Below are 27,769 nucleotides of genomic sequence, written 5' to 3'. Positions count from 1 at the left end.
ATTTGTTGGTGATATTGTTGGTGATATTGTTGTTGATATTGTTGATATTGTTGGTGATATATTTGGTGATATTGTTTTTGATATTGTTGGTGATATTGTTGTTGATATTGTTTGTGATATTTTTGTGATATTTGTTGGTGATATTGTTGGTGATATTGTCGTTGGTTTTGTTGTTGATATTGTTTTTGGTATTGTTGTTGATATTGTTATTGGTATTGTTGTTGATATTGTTGGTGATATTGTCGTTGGTTTTGTTGTTGATATTGTTGTTGGTATTGTTGTTGATATTGTTATTGGTATTGTTGTTGATATTGTTGATGATATTGTTGTTGGTATTGTTGTTGATATTGTTGTTGGTATTGTTGTGATATTGTTGTTGGTACTGCTGTTGATATTGTTGGTGATATTGTTGTTAATATTGTTGTTGATTTTGTTGGTGATATTGTTGATATTGTTGTTGATATTGTTGGTGATATTGTTGGTGATATTGTTGTTGATATTGTTGGGGATATTGTTGGTGATATTGTTGTTGGTATTGTTGTTGATATTGTTGGTGATAGTGTTGGTGATATTGTTGTTGATATTGTTGGTGATATTGCTGTTGATATTGTTGGTGATATTGTTGGTGATATTGTTGATATTGTTGGGGGTATTGTTGTTGATATTGTTTGCGATATTGTTGGTGATATTGTTAGTGATATTGTTGTTGATATTGGTGGTGATATTTGTTGGTGATATTTGTTGGTGATATTGTTGGTGATATTGTTGATTATATTGTTGGTGATATTTGTGGTGATGTTGTTGGTGATATTGTTGGTGATATCATTGGTGATATTATTGGTGGTGTTGTTGATATTATTGGTGAACTCGTTGGTGATATTGTTGTTGATGTTGTTGGTGATATTGTTGGTGATGTTGTTGAAATTGTTGGTGATATTGTTGGTGATATTGTTGGTGATATTGTTGTTGATATTGTTGATATTGTTGGTGATATTGTTGGTGATACTGTTGATATTGATGGTGATATTGTTGTTGATATTGTTGGTGATATTTGTTGTTGATATTGTTGGTGATATTTGTTGTTGATATTGTTGGTGATATTGTTGATTATATTGTTGGTGGTATTGTTGGTGATGTTGTTGGTGATATTGTTGGTGATATTGTTGGTGATATCATTGGTGATATTATTGGTGATGTTGTTGATATTATTGGTGAACTCGTTGGTGATATTGTGGTTGATGTTGTTGGTGATATTGTTGGTGATATGGTTGGTGATGTTGTTGATATTGTTGGTGATATTGTTGGTGTTATTGTTGGTGATATTGTTGTTGATATTGTTGATATTGTTGTTGATATTGTTGGTGATACTGTTGATATTGATGGTGATATTGTTGGTAATATTGTTGTTGATATTGTTGTTGATATTGTTGGTGATATTTGTTGTTGATATTGTTGGTGATATTGTTGGTGATATTGTTGTTGATATTGTTTGTGATAGTTTTGGTGATATTTGTTGGTGATATTGTTGGTGATATTGTTTGTGATATTTTTGTGATATTTGTTGGTGATATTGTTGGTGATATTGTTGTTGATATTGTTGATGATATTGTTGGTGATACTGTTGATATTGTTTTTGATATTGTTGGTGATATTGTTGTTGATATTGTTTGTGATATTTTTGGTGATATTTGTTGGTGATATTGTTGTTGATATTGTTGATATTGTTTGTGATATTTGTTGGTGATATTGTTGGTGATATTGTTGTTGATATTGTTGATTTTGTTGGTGATATATTTGGTGATATTGTTTTTGATATTGTTGGTGATATTGTTGTTGATATTGTTTGTGATATTTTTGTGATATTTGTTGGTGATATTGTTGGTGATATTGTTGTTGATATTGTTGATGTTATTGTTGGTGATACTGTTGATATTGTTTTTGATATTGTTGGTGATATTGTTGTTGATATTGTTTGTGATATTTTTGGTGATATTTGTTGGTGATATTTATGATATTGTTGATATTGTTTGTGATATTTTTGGTGATATTGTTGGTAATATTGTCGTTGATATTGTTGATATTGTTGGTGATATTGTTGGTGATACTGTTGATATTGTTGTTGATATTGTTAGTGATATTGTTGTTGATATTGTTGATAGTGTTGGTGATATTTTTGGTGATATTGTTGTTGATATTGTTGTTGATATTGTTGTTGATATTGTTGTTGATATTGTTGGTGATATTGTTAGTGCTATTGTTGTTGATATTGTTGTTGATATTGTTGGTGATATTGTTGTTGATATGGTTATTGGTATTGTTGTTGATATTGTTGGTGATATTGTTGTTGATATTGTTGATATTGTTGGTGATATTGTTGGTGATATTTGTTGGTGATATTTGTTGTTGATGTTGTTATTGGTATTGTTGTTGATATTGTTGGTGATATTGTTAGTGATATTGTTGTTTATATTGTTGGTGATATTGTTGGTGATATTGTTGTTGATATTCTTAGTGATATTGTTGTTGATATTGTTGGTGATATTGTTGTTGATATTGTTGGTCATGTTGGTGATATTGTTGTTGATGTTGTTGTTGATATTGTTGGTGAAGTCGTTGGTGATATTGTTGGTGATGTCATTGGTGATATTGTTGGTGATATTGGTGGTGATGTTGTTGGTGATATTGTTGTTGATGTTGATATTGATGATGATATTGTTGGTGATATTGTTATTGGTATTGTTATTGGTATTGTTGTTGATATTGTTGGTGATATTCGTGGTGATATTGTTGTTGGTATTGTTGTGATATTGTTTTTAGTATTGTTGTTGATATTGTTGGTGATATTGTTGTTGATATTTTTGGTGATATTGTTGGTGATATTGTTGTTGATATTGTTATTGGTATTGTTGTTGATATTGTTGGTGATATTGGTAATATTGTTGTTGATATGGTTGGTGATATTGTTGGTGATATTGTTGTTGATATTGTTGGTGATATTGTTAGTGCTATTGTTGTTGATATTGTTGTTGATATTGTTGGTGATATTGTTATTGATATTGTTATTGGTATTGTTGTTGATATTGTTAGTGATATTGTTGTTGATATTGTTGATATTGTTGGTGATATTGTTGGTGATATTTGTTGGTGATATTTGTTGTTGATGTTGTTATTGGTATTGTTGTTGTTATTGTTGGTGATATTGTTAGTGATATTGTTGTTTATATTGTTGGTGATATTGTTGGTGATATTGTTGTTGATATTCTTCGTGATATTGTTGTTGATATTGTTGGTGATATTGTTGTTGATTTTGTTGGTCATGTTGGTGATATTGTTGTTGATATTGTTGTTGATGTTGTTGTTGATATTGTTGGTGAAGCCGTTGGTGATATTGTTGGTGATGTCATTGGTGATATTGTTGGTGATATTGGTGGTGATGTTGTTGGTGATATTGTTGTTGATGTTGTTGATATTGATGATGATATTGTTGGTGATATTATTATTGGTATTGTTATTGGTATTGTTGTTGATATTGTTGGTGATATTCGTGGTGATATTGTTGTTGATATTGTTGTGATATTGTTTTTAGTGTTGTTGTTGATATTGTTGGTGATATTGTTGTTGATATTTTTGGTGATATTGTTGGTGATATTGTTGTTGATATTGTTATTGGTATTTCTGTTGATATTGTTGGTGATATTGGTAATATTGTTGTTGATATGGTTGGTGATATTGTTGGTGATATTGTTATTGGTATTGTTGTTGATATTGTTGTTGATATTGTTGGTGATATTGTTGTTGATATTGTTGTTGGTATTGTTGTTGATATTGTTGGTGATATTGGTGATATTGTTGTTGATATTGTTGTTGATGTTGTTGGTGATATTGTTGTTGATATTGTTGGGGATATTGTTGTTGATATTGTTATTGGCATTGTTGTTGATATTGTTGGTGATATTGTCGTTGGTTTTGTTGTTGATATTGTTGTTGGTATTGTTGTGATATTGTTGTTGGTATTGCTGTTGATATTGTTGGTGATATTGTTGTTGATATTGTTGTTGATATTGTTGGTGATATTGTTGTTGATATTGTTGTTGATATTGTTGGTGATATTGTTGATATTGTTGGTGATATTGTTGTTGATATTTTTGGTGATATTGTTGGTGATATTGTTGTTGATATTGTTGGGGATATTGTTGGTGATATTGTTGTTGGTATTGTTGTTGATTTTGTTGGTGATAGTGTTGGTGATATTGTTGTTGATATTGTTGGTGATATTGCTGTTGATATTGTTGGTGATATTGTTGGTGATATTGTTGTTGATATTGTTGGGGTTATTGTTGTTAATATTGTTTGCGATATTGTTGGTGATATTGTTAGTGATATTGTTGTTGATATTGTTGGTGATATTTGTTGGTGATATTTGTTGGTGATATTGTTGGTGATATTGTTGATTATATTTTTGGTGATATTGTTGGTGGTGTTGTTGGTGATATCATTGGTGATATTATTGGTGATGTTGTTGATATTATTGGTGAACTCATTGGTGATATTGTTATTGATGTTGTTGGTGATATTGTTGGTGATATTGTTGGTGATGTTGTTGATATTGTTGGTGATATTGTTGGTGATATTGTTGGTGATATTGTTGGTGATATTGTTGTTGATATTGTTGATATTGTTGGTGATATTGTTGGTGATACTGTTGATATTGATGGTGATATTGTTGGTGATATTATTGTTGATATTGTTGTTGATATTGTTGGTGATATTTGTTGTTGATATTGTTGGTGATATTGTTGGTGATATTGTTGTTGATATTGTTTGTGATATTTTTGGTGATATTTGTTGGTGATATTGTTGGTGATATTGTTGTTGATATTGTTGATATTGTTGGTGATATAGTTGGTGATATTGTTGTTGATATTGTTGGTGATATTGTTGTTGATATTGTTTGTGATATTTTTGTGATATTTGTTGGTGATATTGTTGTTGATATTGTTGGTGATATTCCTAGTGAAATTGTTGTTGATATTGTTGGTGATGTCTTTGGTGATATTGTTGGTGATATTGGTGGTGATATTGTTGGTGATATTGTTGGTGATGTTGTTGTTGATATTGTTGATATTGTTGGTGATGTTGTTAGTGATATTGTTGGTGATGTTGTTGGTGATATTGTTGTTGATATTTTTGTTGATGTCGTTGGTGATGTTATTGGTGATATTGATGGTGATGTTGTATGTGATGTCGTTGGCGATGTCTGTTGGTGATGTCCGTTGGTGATGTCGTTGGTGATGTCATTGGTGATGTCTGTTGGTGATGTCGTTGTTGATGTCCGTTGGTGATGTCGTTGGTAATGTCTTTGGTGATGTCGTTGGTGATGTCTGTTGGTGATGTCATTGGTGATGTCATTGGTGATGTCGTTGGTGATATTGTTGAGGATTTGTCACAAGTATATTCCCTTCCTATTGAGACATTAGATAATATTCAACTTCATCTGAGTCTCAGTTACGAACAATTAAGAGAGCACTCTTCAAAAATGAAATCTCAGGACTTGTTGTGAGTAATGGACTTTGTTGAATTCAGTTTCCTATAAATCCCCATGTCTGGCAAGATGTGTTAGTGACCCAGCTTGCACATAATTTGTATTTTATTCCTCACCTGGACATTGATGCTACTGTATTCTTATTCAAGCATTTGAAAGCCTGAGTTTGGGTGGGACTATATTACTAAGATCTCCTTTCTTATCCTTGTCAAACATAAAATAAAGTTCCAGCCACTGAGCTGGTCACTGCCCCTGCTGGAAAATGTATTCCTGGGGATCCAGCAGCCCCTGCTCTGCCCAGTAATATCCTGTGATTGCTGGGTGAGCTTCCACTGGGATTTTTGCCTCCACTATTGTATTTAGACCCAATGATGTAATCTTTACATTAGCTCCTGTTACATGAGAACAAGGCGTGGATGTTGTAGTATCGATAAATCAACAATATTTATACCAGCGTCTGCCCTAAACATTTCTCACAGCCACTGGCACTTCAGGGTCTGGGCTGAAACTGAGATATTCAGTTACATGCAGTGACACCCGTCCATCAGCATGTCATGCCTGATGTGACCCTGACTAAGATGGAATTTGACACCATTATCCCCTCAGGTCACATGCTACGATACAGTGATGACTTTATCTATTAAAGGTATAACACACACAAGCTGTGAGATGTAACACAAAACAGGAGTGCATAATTTATGCATTTTCTGGCGTGTTATTACAATTTTGTCCATTTTCAAAAATAAATCACACCTTGTTCAAAATCGTTTAAATATTAAAGAGACATAATGTGATAAGGTGCAGTTATTTGTAATTATGTAAGAAGCTTAATCCATGAGTAGTTTGAATAGTCATTAAAAGTACCTGCAGGCCTCAGTGTTTGTATAAAATTTACCGCTGCTGCTGATTGTTATCATGTAACTACAACCCGTCTCTGCTACATTGCTGACTGAGACATGAGCAATTTCACTAGGTTTTGTTCCCTGAGTATTTGAGGCTGTGCAGTAATATTGATGATGTGGCTGTGTGAAGGATTGACAATGTAGATCCAGTTTATTGGTGTCAGAGATCTTTGAATCTTGAGATGGGGTCTTCTCAGACCATGTGTAGTGAATGGGGAGGGATCCCTGGGCAGACTCACAGGAGACTGTCACTGAACCCCCTGAACATGAGACATTTGGTTGGGATAAAAATCGAAGTCCAGGAACAGAGACGGCTTCTGTGGGAAAGAAACAATTATTGAGAAATTGAATTGCATCAAAAAATCAAATGCTCCCAACACTTGGTAATCTTTCTTCCAGGATTAAACAATGAACAGACATATAGTGAAAAGTAATTTTAAAAAAAATCACTGAGACATTTACCATCACAGATGTGCAGCTTTACAATAAACATTGGGTCAAGGCCAGGAGTCTCGATCCCACAGCTGTACCATCCTGCATCACCCCATTGAAGATTCTTCATTGTAACAAGAAATATTCCTTGTGTTTTGTGATCAGTGATCAATATTCTCCCATTTGGCCAATTTGTCGTTGCTATAACCTGACACAGACGAGACCATCCATGAAACCAATATTTCATGTGTGACTGGTACCACCGTGCTTCGTAGTGACAAGATATTGTGATCGCTCTTCCCAAAATACCTGTTACATTTTCCTCTGCCCATAAAGCACCTGAAACTGAGGAGACAATATTTCAGAAATTTAACTGGAAAGAACAGCCTAATACAAACAGATACATTTTAATCAGCTACGTTCCATCCAGTATATGATAAAGGTAATCATTACTATAAACCCTTATCAGAGCCTCAGGGTGTTCCAAATTCCCAGGGAATGATTGAAACAGTCGGGATATTTTCTTACCCCACTGGTCGAGCTTTGGGATAATCTTGAAATTGGGTTTGTGCTGCCCGCTGTGGGCTCTAACCCCACCGTGTGTGACATCATCGAAATGTTGTCCCCCTGGAAAGCAGCCTGAGTGACAGGCCTGGATTGGAGTTGGCTGGGGATCAGTGTGAAGGAGGGTACAGGTGCTGAAGGGTCCTTACTTCGACTGGAGAAGGAGGGTTTCATCCGGGGGTGGGGGGAGGAGGGGGGAGTTGTGTGGAGACTCATGATGTACTCAGGGGCTCCATTTTCAGGGCTCAAGGGGCAGATACAACAGGTGACCCAGGAAGTTGATGAGAGACCTCAAGTGGGAAAGGAAGAGAATTGAAGTTCAGCAAAGGATGGTTCACGAGGGGAGAGAGAGATCAATGTACAGGACTTTGACGAGTAAAGAGCAATATTGTTGGTGATATTGTTGGTGATATTATTGTTGATATTATTGTTGATATTGTTGGTGATATTGTTGGTGATATTATTGTTGATATTGTTGGTGATATTGTTGGTGATATTATTGTTGATATTATTGTTGATATTATTGGTGATATTGTTGGTGATATTATTGTTGATATTGTTGGTGATATTGTTGGTGATATTATTGTTGATATTGTTGGTGATATTGTTGCTGATATTATTTGTAAAGGATTATTTGTAATCACATATTGTTATCAGTTTAAGGAGAGTAAAAATAACAGAAGTAATATACTGATTGTTCCAGTGAGATGGTTCCTGAGAAAATGCTTAAATTGCTGCCACATTGTGTCCTAGTGTGGAAGAGGAGCAGCCTGTCGATGACCAGGTAGACTTTATTTCAATAAATACCAGACCAATGGTCTTGTTGGGAGAATAATTCTTGACTAAAATAGCAGAGAGGAATTTAAGTGTAAGTGTGCAACGATGTGCTAGGTAAGTAGATTATGCATGGTAAATTGCCCCATTGTGTTCTGAGATGTGCAGGTTAGGGGCATTAGTCAAGGGAAAGGTAGCGTTATAGGGTAGGGGAATGGGTCTGGGTGGGATACTCTTCGAAGGGTTGTTGTGGACTTGCTGCACCAAATGGCCTGTTTCCACACTGTCAGGATTCTATGAGAAACTGTCCTTTCCAATGGATGGAGTATTCAAGACGAGGGGCTTTTTTTAAGGTGAGAGGAGAAAGACTCTAAAAAGACATGAAAGGCAATTTTTTTTATACAGAGAATAACTCATGTGTGGAATGAACTTTCAGATAAAGTGTTGGATACAGGTACGGTTATAACATTTAAAAGACATTTAAATAAGTGCATGAATAGAATATATTTGGAGGGTTATGGGCCAGGTTCAGGCAGGTTGGATTAGTTTAGTTTGGAAACATGGTTGGCATGGACTAGTTAGACCAAAGGGTCTGTTTCTATGCTGTATGACTCTATTATTCTATAACTGTGGATGCTAGAAAGCTGAAACAAAATCAGTAATAGGTGGAAAAACATAGAAGGTCAGGTAGCAAGTGTGGAGATGAATCAGAGTTAACATTTCAGGTCCAGTCACCCTTCTTCAGAACTGATAACAAAGAAAAGAGTGATACATATGCTCGAGAATAGGTTGGTGGGAGGGGGGTGTTGCTGAACACTATGTGGAGATGGAGTCCACAAGGAAGACATTAAAACAATTGGGCAGACAAAGAATTGGATAAAGGTCAGCCTAGGAGAATCAATAACCACTAATAGGGATTGTTAATGGCTGACAATGGGTTGTGATGTAGCAGCCCATGTGATAACAAGGCCTGGAGTGTGTGGTTGGGGGAAGGGACTAAGGCCCTAAAATTACTGAACTTAATACTGAGTCCTGAAGAGGTGAAAATGAGGTGTTGTTCTTTCAGCTTGAGCTTCACTTCGCAGGAGTACTGTCAAAAGTACGAGACTGAGATGCTGGCCAGGGAACACAGTTGTGTATTGAAATGGCAGACAACAGGAAGCTTCGGGTCATCTTTGCAGACAAAATGGAGGTGTTCTGCAAAGCAGTCGCCCAGTCTGCACTTCCCCTTCCCAGTGTAGAGGAGACCACTTCGAGAGCAGCGAATGCAGCAGACTAAGTTGAGTGAAGTGCATGTAAAGTGCTGCTTCACCTGGAAGGTGTGTCTGGGGCCTTGGATACTGAGAGGGGGAGGAAGCAAACTGTTCAGTGCTACACCTTCTTTGATTACATGGGAAGGTGCCTTGGGTGTGTGGGAATTTGTTGGGAGTGAAAGAGAGGTAGACCACAGTGTCTTGGAGGGAATGGCTGCTCCAGAAGGGTGACAGGGTGAGGAGGTGAATTTGAGTCAGTAGTGGCATCCTGCTGAAGGTGATGTAAATGGAGGCTAATGATCCTCTGGATGTGGATGCTGGTGGGATAGTAGGTGAGGATGAAGGGGACTCTGTCACTGTTGTGGAACGGAAGTGAGGGTTTGAGTGTGGGAGATGGGACAGACACAGCTGAGGGCCTTGTCAACCACAGTTGGTGGGGAATCCTCAGTTGAGTGGATTTCTGGGAGGACCCCTTCTTGAAGTTGACATCCTTGGAAGTTGACATTCGATGGAGACAGAGGAACTGGGAGAATGGAACAGTGTCTTTTCAGGAAGCAGGGAGTCAGGATATACAGTCAAGCTAACTGCGGGTTTGTAGTGGAAATTGATGGTCACCTATCTCCAGAAATGGAAACAGAAAATAAACCAACCTTCTACTTTTGTTATCGAGCCTCATTAAATAATATTTAATGAATGGCATTTTGAAAATATAATAAATAATTACCAAATCACGATGTTTTGTTTGAAGGCTTATTGCCATTCTGGTTTTCAGTGTATATTGAACAGCTGACTATATTAAAAACTTTGGACCGATGAAAATGGGCTCCTGTTTTGACGCTGCTGCTTGTGTCACTTTAAAAAAAATCATATTGTCATTCTCATTTCACCCTTAATTAGTAATGCTGCTCTAAACTACTTGGTAACTATATAAAGGTAAAAACAAGAACTGCAGATGTTGGAAACCAGAGGAATAGATGCTCTATTCCTGATGAAGGGCTTTTGTCCGAAACGTCGATTTTCCTGCTCCTCGGATGCTACCTGACCTGCTGTGCTTTTCCAGCACCACTCTAATCTAGACTCTACTTGGTAACTATATTCCATTTTATGATAATATTTTCAAAAGAAGGTGCAATATTTCCTGATATTATTCATGTATTTTTCCATTCGTTCCTTAAAATTTTGAAGACTTCCGTATTTAGAGATATATGGAGCAGACAAAGTACATTCTGTGTCTGTTTTCTGCAGCTTGTTCTCCCAGGAATAGGTCACTAGCTCAAAGCTAATTGTTGTAATATAAGTGCTGCCATCCATGTTACAGACTACACCAGAATCCCTCAAAATATTTTAAGAATCTAACCACAATGCTAACTTTTTCATATTTTAAAGGTAGATAGAGTCATAGAAACGTACAGCATGGAAACAGTCACTTCGGTCCAACTCATCCATGCCAACCAGATATCCCAAACCAACTTAAATTAGATCAGATTCTCTACAGTGTGGAAACAGGCCCTTTGGTCCAACCAGTTCACACTGACACTCTGAAGAGTAACCCACTCAGACCCATTTCCCTCTGACTAATGCACATAACACTATGGACAATTCATCTGACCTGCACATCTTTGGAATGTGGGAGGAAACCGGAGTACACCCACGAGGAGAATGTGCAAACTCCATACAGACAGTCGCCCAAGGCTGGAATCGAACCTGGGACCCTGGTGCTATGAGGCAGCAGTGCTAACCACTGAGCCACCGTGCCACCTGCCAAAACCCAGCCCATATCCCTCCAAACCCTTCCTATTCATATCCTCATCCAGATGCCTTTTAAATGTTGCAATTGTACCAGCCTCCACCACATCCTCTGGCAGCTCATTCCATACACGTACCGCTTTCTCCTTGAAAAATTGCCCCTTAGGTCTCTTTAATATCTTTCCCCTCTCACCTAAACCTATGCCCTCTAGTTCTGCATCCCAGAGAAAAGACTTTCTCTATTTATCCTGTCCATGCCCCTCATGATTTTGTAAACCTCTATAAGGTCACCCCTCAGCCTCCGACGCTGCAGGGAAAACAGCTCCAGCCTGTTCAATCTCTCCCTGTAGCTCAAATTCTCCAACCCTGGGAAAATTCTTGGAAATCTTTTATGAACCCTTTCAAGTTTTGCAATATATTTCCGATAGAAAGGAGACCTGAATTGCACGCAATATTCCAACAGTGGCGTAACCAATGTCCTGTACGGCCGCAACATGACCTCCCAACTCCTGTACTCAATACTCTGACCAATAAAGGAAAGCATACCAAACGCCTTCTTCACTATCCTGTCTACCTGCGACTCCACTTTCAAGGAGCTATGATCCTGCACTCCAAGTTCTCTTTGTTCAGCAACACTCCCTAGAACCTTACCATTAAGTGTATAAGTCCTGCTAAGATTTGCTTTCCCAAAGTGCAGCACCTCACATTTATCTAAATTAAACTCCACCTGCCACTTCTCAGCCCATTAGCCCATCTGGTCCAGATCCCATTGTAATCTGAGGAAACCTTCTTCGCTGTCCACTACACCTCCAATTTTGGTGTCATCTACAAACTTAATAACTGCACCTCTTTTGCACACATCCAAATCTTTTACATAAATGACGAAAAATAGTGGACCCAGCAACGATCCTTGTGGCACTCCAGTGGTCACAGGCCTCCATCTGAAAAACAACCCTCACCATCACCCTCTGTCTTCTACTTTTCAGCCAATTCTCTATCCAAATGGTTAGTTCTCCATGAGATCCAACCTTGCTAACTAGTATCCTATGGGGAACCTTGTTGAACCTCTTACTGAAGTCCATATAGATCATGTCCACCGCTCTGCCCTCATCAATCCTCTTTGTTACTTCTTCAAAAACCTCAATCAAGTTTGTGAGACATGATTTCCCATGCACAAAGTCATGTTGACTATCCCTAATCAGTCCTTTATGAGGGGCCATGCTCCAGATGTGATGCGACTGATCAAATTACTCGACATTAAACAAAGCATAATTTATTTGAATGTTATAGTTAAAATGCAAAAGAAAGAAGGAGGAACTAGATTAACCTAACTATTGGAAAACTTGACTGAATAATAGGTACAGAACCTATTACTAATGAACTGTTCCAATATAGTAATATCCCATAAACACACGCCTTGGTAGGAGGGAAAATTCAGACCAGATTTTCACATGTAGTTCTCCAATCCAGGAGGAAAAAATCAAGAGAAAATTCATAGTGTAGCAGCCGGGAGACATTCACTGAAGCTCTCAAATCTTTTGAGACCCCAGTGGCTTCTGCTTAAAACAAAACCTAAAATCTACAAAAAAACCTAGAAAGCCTGGTATGTGAGGGCTGTCCCCACCCAATCTACTTCCATTGTTCCAACTTTAAAAACAAACTAAGCCCTGACAAATTGTTTACGTTCTTAGAGACAGTTCCATACCTCTGCCTCACAATCTCTCTTAAAGAAAAACAGGATAAATAACACTTTAAAGTGACAGCATTGTCACACTCTGCATTGGACAAAGCTGGCCTAGAATCACACCCACTCCTGCTCCCCTGCCAGGGCCATGATGGAAGGATATGTAGGTTGATAATGAACCTGTTTGGCTCTGTTAACATCCACCTTCCTTTGCAAAATGTGCTGGAGGGAGAATCGACTCATGGCATCTGTCACAGCAATAATGATGCCTTTGTGCCTTTACATATCTCCAAAGATTTAAACATCTCTGCTGTATAAACCAGATAGTGGACATAAACAAACATTGATTATCTGAATAAGCAACTTAGATGGTCACTCACCGGGAATGGAATAGATGAGGAGAATTGAAGCCCACAACATTATATTTGCAAAGATCATTTCCGTTCTTGATGTTTGTCCTCCAGCTTTTCTTTCTCACAACAAAGTATGTAATACAATGTTTACAAGAGTGTAAATGAGGAAGAGGATAGAGGAAGACAGCTTATAAAACCACAGTAAACTAGATGATAAAATCTGACACAGAAGAAATTAGTCTCCTGTCAGTTATGTTTTAACAGAAGAACTAAATTAATTCCTTGCCCAAGAATAGGAGGTTATGAAATCAAGATAGTTAAACAGTCAAATGTTCTTGATAATGGTGACCAAAGTAAATTGAATTTTCAGATAAATGACAAATGGCTCATTCTCCTTTGTTAAAAAATATCAACTGTTCATGACACAAAGAGTTTTGCTTTATGAAAATTTGTTCTGCAATTAAACATTAAACTGCTGCTAATTAGTTTGCTCTTTTTTTACATAATATGACTCTTTTTATTGCTGAGTAATTATTCTGTCACAATCTAAACTTCTAGATATGCAGTTGAAGGACAAGATCCAAATAAACAAGACATGAGGTCAATTTCAGGCAGAAAAAGGAACTCAAAAACTGAGAGAAAATTAAGGGGGAAGTGAACTGTAATTGAGTAACTAAGAGTGAGTTTCAGTTCCAAGGTGAGGATCCCTCTAGTGAACCGACGGACATGGGGCTTTGTATTCACCAGGACATGGTTGATGATGAGTCAGTCTGGTGAACCATGCTGGGTTTCACCTTTGAGCAGGTCAAAGGGGCTGACACCCTTCACCAACCGTGCTCACCCCCAGCCACAATGCTGAAGGCAGTGTCCCCACCTTAACCCTTAATATGGAAGGAGAGTCACTGGAGTCATTACCCAGAGACTGAACCAACAAGGACCATCGCAATACTCTGTCTGGGAAACAGAAACAATACGTTGGGTAAACTCCTGGAGAACACTTGGAAACATTTGGGGGTTAATACCCCAATGGGGATGAAACCCCTCTGCTGTCAGGTCACCAGTGTCTGAGTGTCAGTAATTTGCCTCTTATATGCATTCAAAATTTGTCTCCTATCATCTTAAAAATGTGCCCCTGAGTCTTGAAATTCTCCATCTCAGGGAAAAGACAACTGCCATCAACTCTATCTATATCTCTCAGTATTTTATAAACTTCTATCAGGTCACTTCTCAACTTCCTATGCTCTTCTGAACTCCAGCAAGTTCAAGCCTTAGCTATATACAACATGCAACTAAAGATGTTTCACGAGAGATAATCCTGTATCTTAGATTTAATCCAACAGCTATTAAATATCATGGACCAACCCTATTTACTGTTCATCAACACTGAGTTTGTCTTCTGCCAGGGACGTCTGAGGGCATCCTTCCCCACATGGTATCAGTGGCTCAGATTAATGCCAGTATGATGGATTGGTGGTGGCAAATCTACCCAAGATATCCCAGTTAAAAATCACACAACACCAGGTTATAGTCCAACAGAACATGAGACATTTGGTTGGGATAAATATCGAAGCCCAGGAACAGAGAAAGCTTCTATGGGAAAGAAACAAGTATTGAGAGATCAAAAAATTAAATATCCCCCAACACTTTGGCACTTTACTTCCTGGCGAAAACATTGATCAGACATTCCAGCAGAGAGTATTCTAAAAAAAAATACTGAGACATTTACCTTCAGAGACGTGCAGATATACATGAGACATGAGGTCCTGCTGAATACCAGGAATCTCAATCCCATAGCTGTACCATTCAGCATCTTTCCATTGAACATTCTTCATTGTAACAAGAAATATTCCTTGTGTTTTGTTGTCAGTGATTGATATTCTCCCATTTGGCCAATTTGTCGTTGCTATAACCTTACACTGATGACTCCATCCATGACACCAATATTTCATGTGTGATTGGTACCACTGAGCTTCGTAGTGACAAGATATTATGAACGCTCTTCCCAAAATTCCCGTTACATGTTCCTCTGCCCATAAAGCACCTGAAACTGAGGAGATAATATTCCAGAAATTTGACCAGAAAAACCTGCTTAAAATGCACAGATAAATTTTAATCAGCTACATTGCATCTAATTTCTGATTAAGGTAATCATTAATATAAACTGTTATCAAAGCCTCAGGGTGTTCCAAATTCCCAGGGAATGATTGAGACAGTCGGGATATTCTCTTACCCCACTGTTCCAGCTTTGGGACAATCTTGAAATTGGGTTTGTGCTGCCCGCTGTGGGCTCTGACTCCACCGTGTGTGACATCATCGAAATGTTGTCCCCCTGGAGAGCAGCCTGAGTGACAGGCCTGGATTGGAGTCGGCTGGGGATCAGTGTGAAGGAGGTTACAGGTGCTGAAGGGTCCTGACTCCGATCAGAGAAGGAGGGTTTCATCCAGGGAGGAGAGGTCGGTGTGTAGACTCATGATGTGCTCATGGGCTGCATTTTCAAGGCTCAAGGGGCAGATACAACAAGTGACCCAGGAAGATGATGAGAGACCTCAAGTGGGAGAGGAAGAGAATTGAAGTACAGCAAAGGATGGTTCACGATGGGAGAGAGAGATCAACGTGCAGGGCCTTGAGGGCAGTAAAGGCCAGTATGGGTTGTGGTTTCACAATGGACTTTCCCTACAGGCTCTGGGGTTTTACCAGTGACAGAGGAGGCCAATCCCAAGTGTTCAGCAAGCTTTTTGAAAGCCTTTAGGAGAGTTGTGTAATGTCCCGGCTGTAATAGTTAGTGACATATTCCTGAACTCCTGAGCTGTTAGCTGTACAGTTCCTGGACAATATAAAAGGTTTCTGCTGTCGGAACTTTATCTCTAGTTTACAGTGGTTGAACTGATGGCTCTTCTTCTGGTCCTTTGGAACCTCCCCTGTAGATTAATCGATAAAGCTTCTCTCCCCTTTCACCTGTCCTCTTTGTGATTCATAACCTACATCCCGCTCAGGCCGGACCCCGATACATCTGTCCACTGTTTGTTCCATCCACATCCAACAATGTCCTTCAAATGGACCAGCAAGTGCTGTACCAGGGCAGCTCTCTCTCCAATTTGCAAACAAAAGTAACTAACACTTACTCTCATTGTACACCCAGAGCTATCTATCACACATCCCCCTTGATAAAATTCACACTTTTTTCTGATAGTGTCAAAAGACAATGAACATCAAAACATGCAACAAGTGTGGAAACTTGCTTTTTGGATCTCAACTTCTCAAAAATGGACAGCACAGTGTCTCAGTGGTTAGCACTGCTGCCTCACAGCCCCCGTGACCTGGGTTCAGTTCAAACCTTGGGTGACTGTGTGCAGTTTGTAAGTTCTCCCTGAGTCTGCCTGGGTTTCCTCCAAGTGTTTTCTCCCACTGTCCAGCAATGTGCAGGTTCAGCAGAATGGTCATGCTAACTTGCCCAGAGAGTCCAGGGATGTACAGGCTTGGTGGGTTAGCCATGGGAAATGTGTGGTTATGGGAACAGAGTGGGGTTCTGGGTCTGGTGGGATGGTCTTCAGATGGGTGGAGCAGACCAGATGGGCCAAATAGCCCCTTACTGCACTGTTGGGATTCTATAATTCTCAGTTGCATTCCTAATTGACCATGAACCTGTTTGAGGGTTTAATGGAATTGGTCCAAACTGAATGTGTGTTCATTTACAATGAACCATTCACACACAGCATTCTGCAGACAGAAACATATTTAGAAATAAAGCAATTTAGGGAAGAAAACAACTTTACCAGATTTAAATTTTAATTCAATAAAATTTTAAAATTATTCAATTCCATTGAAGTTAATTTGGATTGTAATGTTTGGGATAAAAGTTCACATTGTTTCAGAATGATAGGTGGATTTGCAGCTTTTTAAATACAATGAGCTGAGAAGCACATTCATTTCTTTCAAAGTCTTGCCTTGTCAGTGTGTTTGCGAAAATGGCAAGTTGCATTCACATAGCACCTTTAAAGGTGTAAAGCGAGAGCAGAGAGATGGATGAGTGTAAGTTGGAAGATTCATGGCCAGACAGAATGATGTAGGAATGATTGAGTGTGAAACTAACAGCATCATGGATGAGGGCTCTGCTGGACAGGGAGATGGATGGACTCAGTGGCTGAGGAAAGATGGTTGTGCTGGGATAAAGGCAATGGCTTCATTCTTCAGAATTGCTAGGTGCAATTTTATTGAAGTTGTGAAAATGCAGAGACAAGCACAATCACAGCAGTTAGGTATGTCAGAGACAGTCCTTAAACTGGATCAATGGGGATGGAGGCATCAACCATCACTATCAATCCCCAGCCGTATGTCTAGCTGTCTCCTTGGAGAGGTGAACAACTGTCATTCAGACTCAGGCTCAGCACTCACTGTCTGCTGGATCTGAGCCACTGGCAAGAAGATTCAGGATGTGGAGGGGCTGCTATTGGACTAGGGTGGACAAAGCTTAAAATCACATGACACCAGGTTATACACCAACAGGTTTATTTGAAAATACAAGCTTTCAGAGCACTACTCCTCTGTCAGGTAGCCAGTGGGACAGGATACATAGGACACAGCATCTATAAGTAAAAGATCAAAGTGTCACACGATGGATGCAATATATTAGAGAACCCTAGATTGCTGTTAGGTCTGTAATCACATAGAATGGGGATACAGGTTTCGATTGATTAATATGTAAATCCCAGAATTTATCTCAAATCACTGCCCCGATATATCTTAAAATTTTATCAGTAAATAAAAACGTGCCATCTCAGCTTAGACAATGCATTACTGGTATGAGGTTAGAGTCTGTGCCCAACCTGCAGTCAGACTGGATTTATTTTGAACGTAGGAATTTATAAAATGTCACATTAACTCACTGCCTATAGACTGTGTGATTTTTGAACAAAATAGAAAGTATCTACAAATACAAATTTGCAAATGCAGTTCACCCCATAGACTTATATGTGTATGTGTGTGTGTGTGTGTGTGTGTGTTTGTGTAGCTTTGGGGGGTGTGGTAAGAGACATACAGGGAAGATGTGTGTATGTGTGTGAGGGAGAGAGAGAGAGTGCGTGAAAATTCAGGGGAAATGTTGTCATAACCCCATTAGGATGTCCAATGTGTGTATCCTCATCCAAATGTCATTGGCACAACCAAGGGCCCTTACACATTGCAGACTATCTCCTCACAGACTGATAATTCAGTGTATGACCATTGTAACTGAGAATTGCTGTCTTCCACTGTTTGCCATGCAGTGCATTACAGAAATACCAAACCCAAGCAGAACTTTAAAATGTGCTTGTCTGATTACATTTGCCTCGTTAATGAGACCCTGAGGGTGAACAATGCTGTTGTAAATGATTGCTTTAGGCCATCAATTGTAATGTGCTGAAAATGTGTTGCTGGAACAGCGCAGCAGGTCAGGCAGCATCCAGGGAACAGGAGAATTGACGTTTCGGGCATAAGCCCTTCTTCAGGAATGAGGAAAGTGTGTCCAGCAGGCTAAGATAAAAGGTAGGGAGGAGGGACTTGGGGGAGGGGCGTTGGAAATGCGATAGGTGGAAAGAGGTCAAGGTGAGGGTGATAGGTCAGAGTGGGGTGGGGGTGGAGAGGTCAGGAAGAAGATTGCAGATTAGGAAGGCGGTGCTGAGTTCGAGGGATTTGACTGAGACAAGGTGGGGGGAGGGGAAATGAGGAAACTGGTGAAATCCGAGTTCATCCCTTGTGGTTGGAGGGTTCCTAGGCAGAAGATGAGGCCATCAATTGTAATGTTTATTTCTGGATAATGAGTGACCTGTTGTTGAAGTGCAATTTGATGCCAGTGGTAAAAGATGGATAAATCCCCAGGACCTGATCAGGTGTACCCGAGAACTCTGCGGGAAGCTAGAGAAGTGATTGCTGGGCCTCTTGCTGAGATATTTGTATCATCGATAGTCACAGGTGAGGTGCCGGAAGACTGGAGGTTGGCAAACGTGGTGCCACTGTTTAAGAAGAGCGGTAAAGACAAGCCAGGGAACTATAGACCAGTGAGCCTGACCTCAGTGGTGGGCAAGTTGTTGGAGGGAATCCTGAGGGACAGAATGTACAAGTATTTGGAAAGGCAAGGACTGATTAGGGATAGTCAACATGGCTTAGTGCGTGGGAAATCTTGTCTCACAAACTTGATTGAGTTTTTTGAAGAAATAACAAAGAAAATTGATGAAGGGAGAGATGTGATCTACATGGACTTCAGTAAGGCGTTCGACAAGGTTCCCCATGGGAGACTGATTAGCAAGGTTAGATGTCATGTATTACAGGGAGAACTAGCCATTTGGATACAGAACTGGCTCAAAGGGCGAAGACAGAGGGTGGTGGTGGAGGGTTGTTTTTCACACTGGAGGCTGGTGATCAGTGGAGTGCCACAAGGATCGGTGCTGGGCCCTCTACTTTTTGTCATTTACATAAATGATTTGGATACGAGCATAAGAGGTACAGTTAGTAAGTTTGCAGATGACACCAAAATTGGAGGTGTAGTGGACAGCGAAGAGGGTGACCTCAGATTACAATAGGATCTGGACCAGTTGGGCCAATGGGCTGAGAAATGGCAGATGGAGTTTAATTCAGAAAAATGCGAGGTGCTGCATTTTGGGAAAGCAAATCTTAGCAGGACTTATACACTTAATGGAAAGGTCCTCGGGAGTGTTGCTGAACAAAGAGACCTTGGAGTGCAGGTTCATAGCTCCTTGAAAGTGGAGTCGCAGGTAGATAGGATAGTGAAGAAGGTATTTGGTATGCTTTTCTTTATTGGAACAGAGTGGGGTTCTGGGTCTGGAGTACGGGAGTTGGGAGGTCATGTTGCGGCTGTACAGGACATTGGTGAGGTCACTGTTGGAATGTTGCATGCAATTCTGGTCTCCTTCCTATCAGAAAGATGTTGTGAAACCTGAAAGGGTTCAGAAAAGATTTACATGGATGTTGCCAGGGTTGGAGGATCTGAGCTACAGGGAGAGGCTGAACAGGCTGGGGCTGTTTTCACTGGAGCGTCGGAGGCTGAATGGTGACCTTACAGAGGTTTACAAAATTATGAGGGGCATGGATAGGATAAATAGACAAAGTCTTTTTCCTGGGGTCGGAGAGGGGAAAGATTTAAAAGACACCTAAGGGGCAACATTTTACACAGAGAGTGGTGTGTGTATGGAATGAGCTGCCAGAGGATGTGGTGGAGGCTGGTACAATTGCAACATTTAAGAGGCATTTGGATAGGTATATGAATAGGAAGGGTTTGGAGGGATATAGGCCGGGTGCTGACAGGTGGGACTAGATTGGGTTGGGATATCTGATCAGCATGAACAGGTTGGACCGAAGGATCTGTTTCCATGCTGTACATCTCTATGACTCTATGGTAGGACTGAATCAGTGGATGCATGGTGGATGTAATTGCCCTGATGATGTTTCAAATGCGTAGAATTTTACTCCATCATCCCCCTCCCCTTCCCCATCCAAAATATGTATGACTGACTACACCCCTACTCTGCAATTGGGTGCCTGTCATTTTACACAGTTATTGTGCAGCGACTGGGTCAGGATGGGTGAAGTGTCAACTGAGTGTTTTTGTGAGAAAAGCAGAAATAGCTGGAGAAACACAGCAAGTCTGGCAGTGTCTGTGGAGCGAAAGCAGAGTCACTGTTTTGGGTCCGTTGACCATACTTCAGAACTATTAGTAGCTTTGATAAGGTGCTCCATATGCTGCAGACACAGGGATTGGGGTGTTTCTGTGAATTAACAGCCAACTTTACCTGTGATGCCTTCCTCTCTTTATTGTTGCTGTCCCTGTGGATCCAATGATCGTTTGTCACCTCACCATTTCTGTTCATTCTCTCTCTATAGCCATTATGTCCCTAACTTCCCATCAGAGCTATGTCTTTCAGAATTGCAAAGCCCTTACTGGCCCTAACCATCTCCAATTTATTTCAATGTAAGAGGCTTAACAGGGAAGGCAGATGAACTCAGGGCATGGTTAGGAACATGGGACTGGGATATCATAGCAGTTACAGAAACGTGACTCAGGGATGGGCAGGACTGGCAGCTTAATGTTCCAGGATACAAATGCTACAGGAACGACAGAAACGGAGGCAAGAGAGGAGGGGGAGTGGCGTTTTTGATTAGGGATAGCATTACAGCTGTACTGAGGGAGGATATTCCAGGAAATACATCCAGGGATGTTATTTGGGTGGAACTGAGAAATAAGAAAGGGATGATCACTTTATTGGGATTGTATTACAGACCTCCTAATAGTCAGAGGGAAATTGAGAAAAAAATTTGTAAAGAGATCTCAGTTATCTGTAAGAATAATAGGTGGTTATGGTAGGGGATTTAAACTCTCCAAACGTAGACTGGGACTGCCATGGTGTCAAGGGTTTAGATGGAGAGGAATTTGTGAAGTGTATACAAGACAATTTTCTGATTCAGTGTGTGGATGTATCTACTAGAGAAGGTGCAAAACTTGACCTACTCTTGGGAAATAAGGCAGGGCAGGTGACTGAGGTGTCAGTGGGGGAGCACTTTGGGGCCAGTGATCATAATTCTATTAGTTTTAAAATAGTGATGGAAAAGGATAGACCAGATCTAAAAGTTGAAGTTCTAAGTTGGATAAAGGCTAATTTTGACGGTAGTAGGCAAGAACTTTCAAAAGCTGATTGGGGGCATATATTCGCAGGTAAAGGGACGGTTGGAAAATGGGAAGCCTGAGGCTCAGTGGTTAGCACTGCTGCCTCACAGCACCATGGTTCCAGATTCGATTCCAGCCTTGGGCGACTGTCTGTGTGGAGTTTGCACATTCTCCCTGCATCTGCGTGGGTTTCCTCCGGGTGCTCTCGTTTCCTCCCACAGTCCAAAGATGTGCAGGTTCGGTGAATTGGCCATGCCAAATTGTCTCTAGTGTTAGGTGCATTAGTCAGGGGTAAATGTAGGAGAATGTGTCTGGGTGGGTTGCTCTTCAGAGGGTCGGTGTGGACTTGTTGGGTCGAAGGGCCTGTTTCCACACTGTAGGGAATCTAATCTAAATGAGATAACGAGAATCCAGAGAAAGTATATTCCTGTCAGGGTGAAAGGAAAGACTGGTAGGTATAGGGAATGCTGGATGACTAAAGAAATTGAGAGTTTTGTTAAAGAAAAGAAGGAAGCACATGTAAGGTAGAGACAGGATAGATCGAGTGAACCCTTAGAAGAATATAAAGGCTGTCGGAGTATACTCAAGAGGGAAATCAGGAGGGCAAAAAGGCGACATGAAATAGCTTTGGCAAATAGAGTTAAGAAGAATCCAAAGGGGTTTTTACAAATACATTAAGGACAAAAGGATAACTAGGGAGAGAATAGGGTCCCTCAAAGATCAGCAAGGCAGCCTTTATGTGGAGCTGCAGGAGATGCGGGAGGTACTAAATGGTATTTTGCATCTGTATTTACTGTGGAAAAGGACATGGAAGTTATAGATTGTAGGGAAACAGATGGTGACATCTTGGAAAATTCCATATTACCAAGAAGGAAGTGCTGGATGTCTTGAAACACCCAAAAGTGAATAAATTCCCAGGACCTGATCAGGTGTTGCCTAGAACTCTATGGGAAGCCAGGGAAGTGATTGCTGGGCCTCTTACTGAGATATTTGTACCTGGAGGTTGGCTAATATGGTGCCACTGTTTAAGAAAGGTGGTAAAGACAAGCCAGGGAACTATGGACCAGTTAGCCTGACACCGGTAGTGGGCAAGTTGTTGGAAGGAATCCTGAGGGACAGGATGTACATGTATTTGGAAAGGCAAGGACTGATTAGGGATCATCAACATGGGTTTGTGTGTGGGAAATCATGTCTCATAAACTTGACTGACATATTTGAAGAAGCAACAAAAAGGATTGATGAGGGCAGAGTGGTAGATGTCATCTATATGGACTTCAATAAGGCATTCGACAAGGTTCTCCATGGGACACTGGTTAGCAAGGTTAGATCTCACAGGATACAGGGAGAACTAGCCATTTGTATACAAATCTGGCTCAAAGGTAGAAGACAAAGGGTGGTGGTGGAGAGTTGTTTTTCAGACTGGAGGCCTGTGACCAGTGGAGTGCCACAAGGATTGTAGCTGGGTCCACTACTTTTCATCATTTATCTCAATGATTTGGATATGAGCCTAAGAGGTATAGTTTATAATTTTGCAGATGGCGCCAAGATTGGAGGTGTAGTGGAGAGCGAAGAAGCTTATCTCAGATTACAACAGGATCTTGATCTGTTGGGCCAATGGGCCGAGAAGTGGCAGATGGAGTTTAATTTAGATAAATGTGAGGACCTGCATTTTGGGAAAGCAAATCAGAGCAGGACTTATACACTTAATAGTAAGGCCCATAGAGTGTTGCTGAACAAAGAGACCTTGGAGTACGGTTCATGGTTCCTTGAAAGTGGAGTCGCAGGTAGATAGGATAGTGAAGAAGGCGTTTGGTATGCTTTCCATTATTGGTCAGAGTATTGAGTACAGGAGTTGGGAGGTCATGTTGAGGCTGTACAGGACTTTGGTTCAGCCACAGTTGGAATATTGCGTGCAATTCTGGTCTCCTTCCTATCAGAAAGATGTTGTGAATCTTGAAAGGGTTCAGAAAAGATTTACGAGGATGTTGCCAGGGTTGGAGGATTTGAGCTCTCGGGAGAGGTTGAATAGGTTGGGGCTGTTTTCCCTGGAGCATCGGAGGCTGAGGGTGACCTTATAGAGGTTTACACAATCATGAAGGGCATGGATGGGATAAATAGACAAGGTCTTTTCCCTGGGGTGGGGGAGTCCAGAACTAGATGGCATACGTTTAAGGTGAGAGGGAAAAGATTTAAAAGAGACCTAAGGGGCAACATTTTACACAGAGAGTGGTGCGTGTATGGAATGCGCTGCCAGAGGAAGTGGTGGAGGCTAGTACAATTGCAACATTTAAAAGGCACCTGGATGGTTATATGAATAGTAAGGGTTTGGAGGGATATAGGCCAGGTTCTGGCAGGTAGGACTAGATTGGGTTTGGATATCTGGTTGGCATGGACGAGTTGGACCGCGCTGTACTTCTCTGTACAGCGACCTTGAAATATGCCATTTCCTTTTGCTGTCTGGAGCCTCCTACGTTCTATGAGACTCCCAGAAAAGGTGATTTGATGCTGCATTTCCTCTTTAGATCAGACTCAGGTTTCTTTGTTTACATAATTTATTAATGTATGCACGGGAGCTGTACACGTTGAATAAAAGTTGAATAAATCAATTCTTTCGAATAACAACAAATGTATTTTATTATTTTAACAGATAACAAGGCTCCATTCAATCAAACTATTACACACTAATTCACTTGTCTCTCTGCCCAACAGCATTTACATTGTCTTTGTCTTCATTCCAGATTAGGATACATGACTATATTATCCAATGAGATTTAAAAGAGGGCATGGACAGAGTGAACAGCCAAGATCCTTTTCCTATCTGGGGGTGTCCAGATCTAGAGGGCATAGGTTGAAGGTGAGAGGGAAAAGATTTCAAAATGACCTGAGGAGTAACTTTTTCACATAGAGGGTGGGTGTGTGTATGAAATGAGCTGCCAGAGGAAGTGGTGGAGGCTGGTACAATGACAGCATTTAACAGCATGAGGTCATCATGGAGAGAGATGAGGCAGGACCAGAGTAGGCCATTCAGTCCCTCGAGGCTCCTTCAGCATTCACCCGGATCAGAGCAGATTTTCCATCTGAATACCATGTTTTCTTGCAATACCCCCCCATATGTCCCTCCATATCTTTATTACCCAGAACATTATCGATCTCTGTTTTGAATATACTCAAGGCTGGAGCCTCCAGAGCTCTCTGGGGCAGAGAATTCCAACAAACCATCACCCTCTGAGTGAAGAAATTCCTGCTCATCTCAGTCCCAAATGGTCAACCCATTCTTCTCAAACTGTGTCTCCTGCTTCAAAACCCCTCCACCCAGGGCCACCTCATTGATGGGGAACTTAGAGTGCTCAAAATCATTCGTGTAAAGGCCATGATGCTCACCTAATGTTTTCGTGTAAACATTGTGACTGAAACAGAACAAATCACCAGGAGAGTGAAGAGTACCCAGCGTATCACATCCCAGGCAATGTAACTGTGTAAAACAGAAGAAATACAAAATCATTTGAAGGAAACAAGACAGCTTGATGTTTTAAACATTTATCCCATGTTTACACTGCAGTATATTGTAGCAAAGTAATGCAGCACAGCTCAGGGAGTTATGTAGGAAAATTAAATAACAGTTTAATTTATGAATGACTGAAACAATATATAAAAGCCAAATGTAACAAGTTTCAGTCCTGTCATGCTCAGCATTTTGTTGTCAATGAGGATTATTAGATGTGGATGGATAGTTACAGGAGCACTGCAGTCTGGTGCGATATTCCAGTGGGTGAGATGTCTCTTCAGTGAGTGAGGAACTCAGGATATCATCATCCCACACTGTTCCTGCACCTGCTAACAGGCAAGGCTTAACCAGCTGGAACCAGACAGCCTCCCACCCTCTCAGTTTGGGAATAATGTTTAACATGAGAGAGAACGGAGGAGGAGAAGATGACAGAGAATGTCGTGTCCCTGGCAGTGATACTCCAGATGCCCTGGCTCAACAACATGTCACTTCTTTGACATATACAACACCGTGAGCTTAGATGAATAATGAAGCATTTAAATTGGGATGTGGCAGACAGAGAATTGGCATTTCTTGTTATGAATGTCCAATAACGTAAATAACAACATTGTAAATGTTACGACCTGGAAATTGAACTCCTTTGCTAATTAAACCTAAAATTAAAACACTCAGAAAATCTCGCCTTCAGCTCACCAATAAGGAAGTGCACATAATGACATTGCATGAAATCAGTGACCATTGACATTCTGATAAGTTATCACCTCAAATTGAAACTTATTGCAAGCCTATGCTAAGTCACTTATTCTCACTGGAATCAATGCTAATGGAAACATTGACAATGAAATTTTTCTACCTTTTCCTGGCAGACTTGGGTCCTGCCGATGTTCCTGTTGCTGTTGGTGATATTGTTGGTGATATTGTTGGTGAAGTTGTTGGTGATATTGTTGTGGATGTTGTTGATGATTTTGTTGAGGATTTGTCACAAGTATATTCCCTTCCTATTGAGACATAAGGTAATATTCAGCTTCATCTGAGTCTCAGTTACAGACAACCAAGAGAGCACTCTTCACCAATGGAACCTCAGGACTTGTTGTGAATAATGGATTTTGTTGAATTCGTTTGTCTCTAACTCCCCCTGTCTGGAGAGATGTGGTAGTGACCGAGTTTGCATGTAATTTGTATTTTGTTCCTCACCCGGACTTTGACGCTACTGTATTTTTATTAAAGCATTTGAAAGCCTGAGGTTGGGTGGGACTATATTACTAAGATCACCTTTCTCATCCTTGTCAAACATAAACGAAAGTTCCAGCCACTGCGCTGGTCACTGCTCCCGCTGGACAATGTATTTCTGGGGGATCCAGCAGCCCCTGCTCTGCCCAGTAATATCCTGTGATTGCTGGGTGAGCTTCCACTGTGACTTTTGCCTCCACTATTGTATTTAGACTCAATGATGTAATCTTTACGTTAGCTCCTGTTACATGAGAACAAGGCGTGGATTTTGTAGTACTGACAAATCAACAGATATTTATATCAGCGTCTGGCGAAACATATCTCACAGCCACAGACACTTCAGGATCTGGGCTAAAACTGAGGTTTTCAATTACAAACAGTGACACCTGTCCATCAGCATGTCATGCCTGATGTGACCCTGACTAAGATGGAGTCTGACACCATTATCCCCTCAGGTCACATGCTACGATACAGTGATGACTTTATCTATTAAAGGTATAACACACACAAGCTGTGAGATGTAACACAAAGCTGGAGTGAAGCACGCATGCATTTTCTGAAGCTTTATTACAATCTTGTCCATTCTCATAAATAAGTTATCACCTTGTTCAAAATTGTTCAATATCATAGAGACATAATGTGATGAGGTACAGTTATTTGTCAGTATGAAAGAAACTTAACCAATGAGCAGTTTGATTAAACATTGAATGAATGTGTCAGCCTCAGTGTTTGTATAAAACTTACCGATGCTGCTGATTTATATCATGGAACTACAGCCCCTCTCTGCTACACTGGGAACTCAGACATGAACCATTTCACTGGGTTTTGTTCCCTGAGTATTTGAGGCTGTGCAGTAATATTGATGATGTTGCCGTGTGAAGGATTGACAATGTCGAACCAGTTTATTGGTGTCAGAGATCTTTGAATCTTGAGATGGGGTCTTCTCAGACCATGTGTAATGAATGGGGAGGGATCCCTGGACAAACTCACAGGAGACTGTCACTGAACCCCCAGAAATGAGACATTTGATTGCGATTAAAATTGAAGTCCAGAAACAGAGATGGCTTCATTGGGAAATAAACATTTGTTACAAAACTGACTATAATTGCAAAACCAACAACCTACAACACT

At 40.3% G+C, this 27,769-nt stretch overlaps 2 protein-coding genes across 2 annotated transcripts in view; both read right to left on the bottom strand.

The window, feature by feature from the left end:
- The window catches only part of LOC122545571 (polymeric immunoglobulin receptor-like), a 277,955-nt gene extending 264,585 nt beyond the window's left edge, over nt 1–13,370 (bottom strand). The window contains exons 1-3 of the mRNA XM_087973387.1: nt 13,278–13,370; nt 6,907–7,221; nt 6,438–6,761 (exon numbers count right to left, since the gene is read on the bottom strand). Coding sequence (XP_087829513.1) covers nt 6,438–6,761; nt 6,907–7,221; nt 13,278–13,335 — 697 coding nt within the window. The 5' untranslated portion in view covers nt 13,336–13,370. The remainder of the gene's footprint in view (nt 1–6,437; nt 6,762–6,906; nt 7,222–13,277) is intronic.
- Nucleotides 13,371–17,750: 4,380 nt separating this feature from the next.
- LOC148145083 (Fc receptor-like protein 5) overlaps nt 17,751–27,769 on the bottom strand; it is a 172,119-nt gene continuing 162,100 nt past the window's right edge. The window contains exons 6-8 of the mRNA XM_087973386.1: nt 26,262–26,406; nt 25,285–25,375; nt 17,751–17,833 (exon numbers count right to left, since the gene is read on the bottom strand). Coding sequence (XP_087829512.1) covers nt 25,285–25,375; nt 26,262–26,406 — 236 coding nt within the window. The 3' untranslated portion in view covers nt 17,751–17,833. The remainder of the gene's footprint in view (nt 17,834–25,284; nt 25,376–26,261; nt 26,407–27,769) is intronic.

This window comes from Chiloscyllium plagiosum, unplaced genomic scaffold, assembly GCF_037043375.1.
Source record: "Chiloscyllium plagiosum isolate Xiang-an unplaced genomic scaffold, Cpla_swu_hap1 HiC_scaffold_26, whole genome shotgun sequence".
NCBI lineage: Eukaryota > Metazoa > Chordata > Chondrichthyes > Orectolobiformes > Hemiscylliidae > Chiloscyllium > Chiloscyllium plagiosum.
The sequence above is the reverse complement of the archived record's forward strand: the minus strand, read 5'-3'. Positions and strand labels throughout refer to the sequence as shown.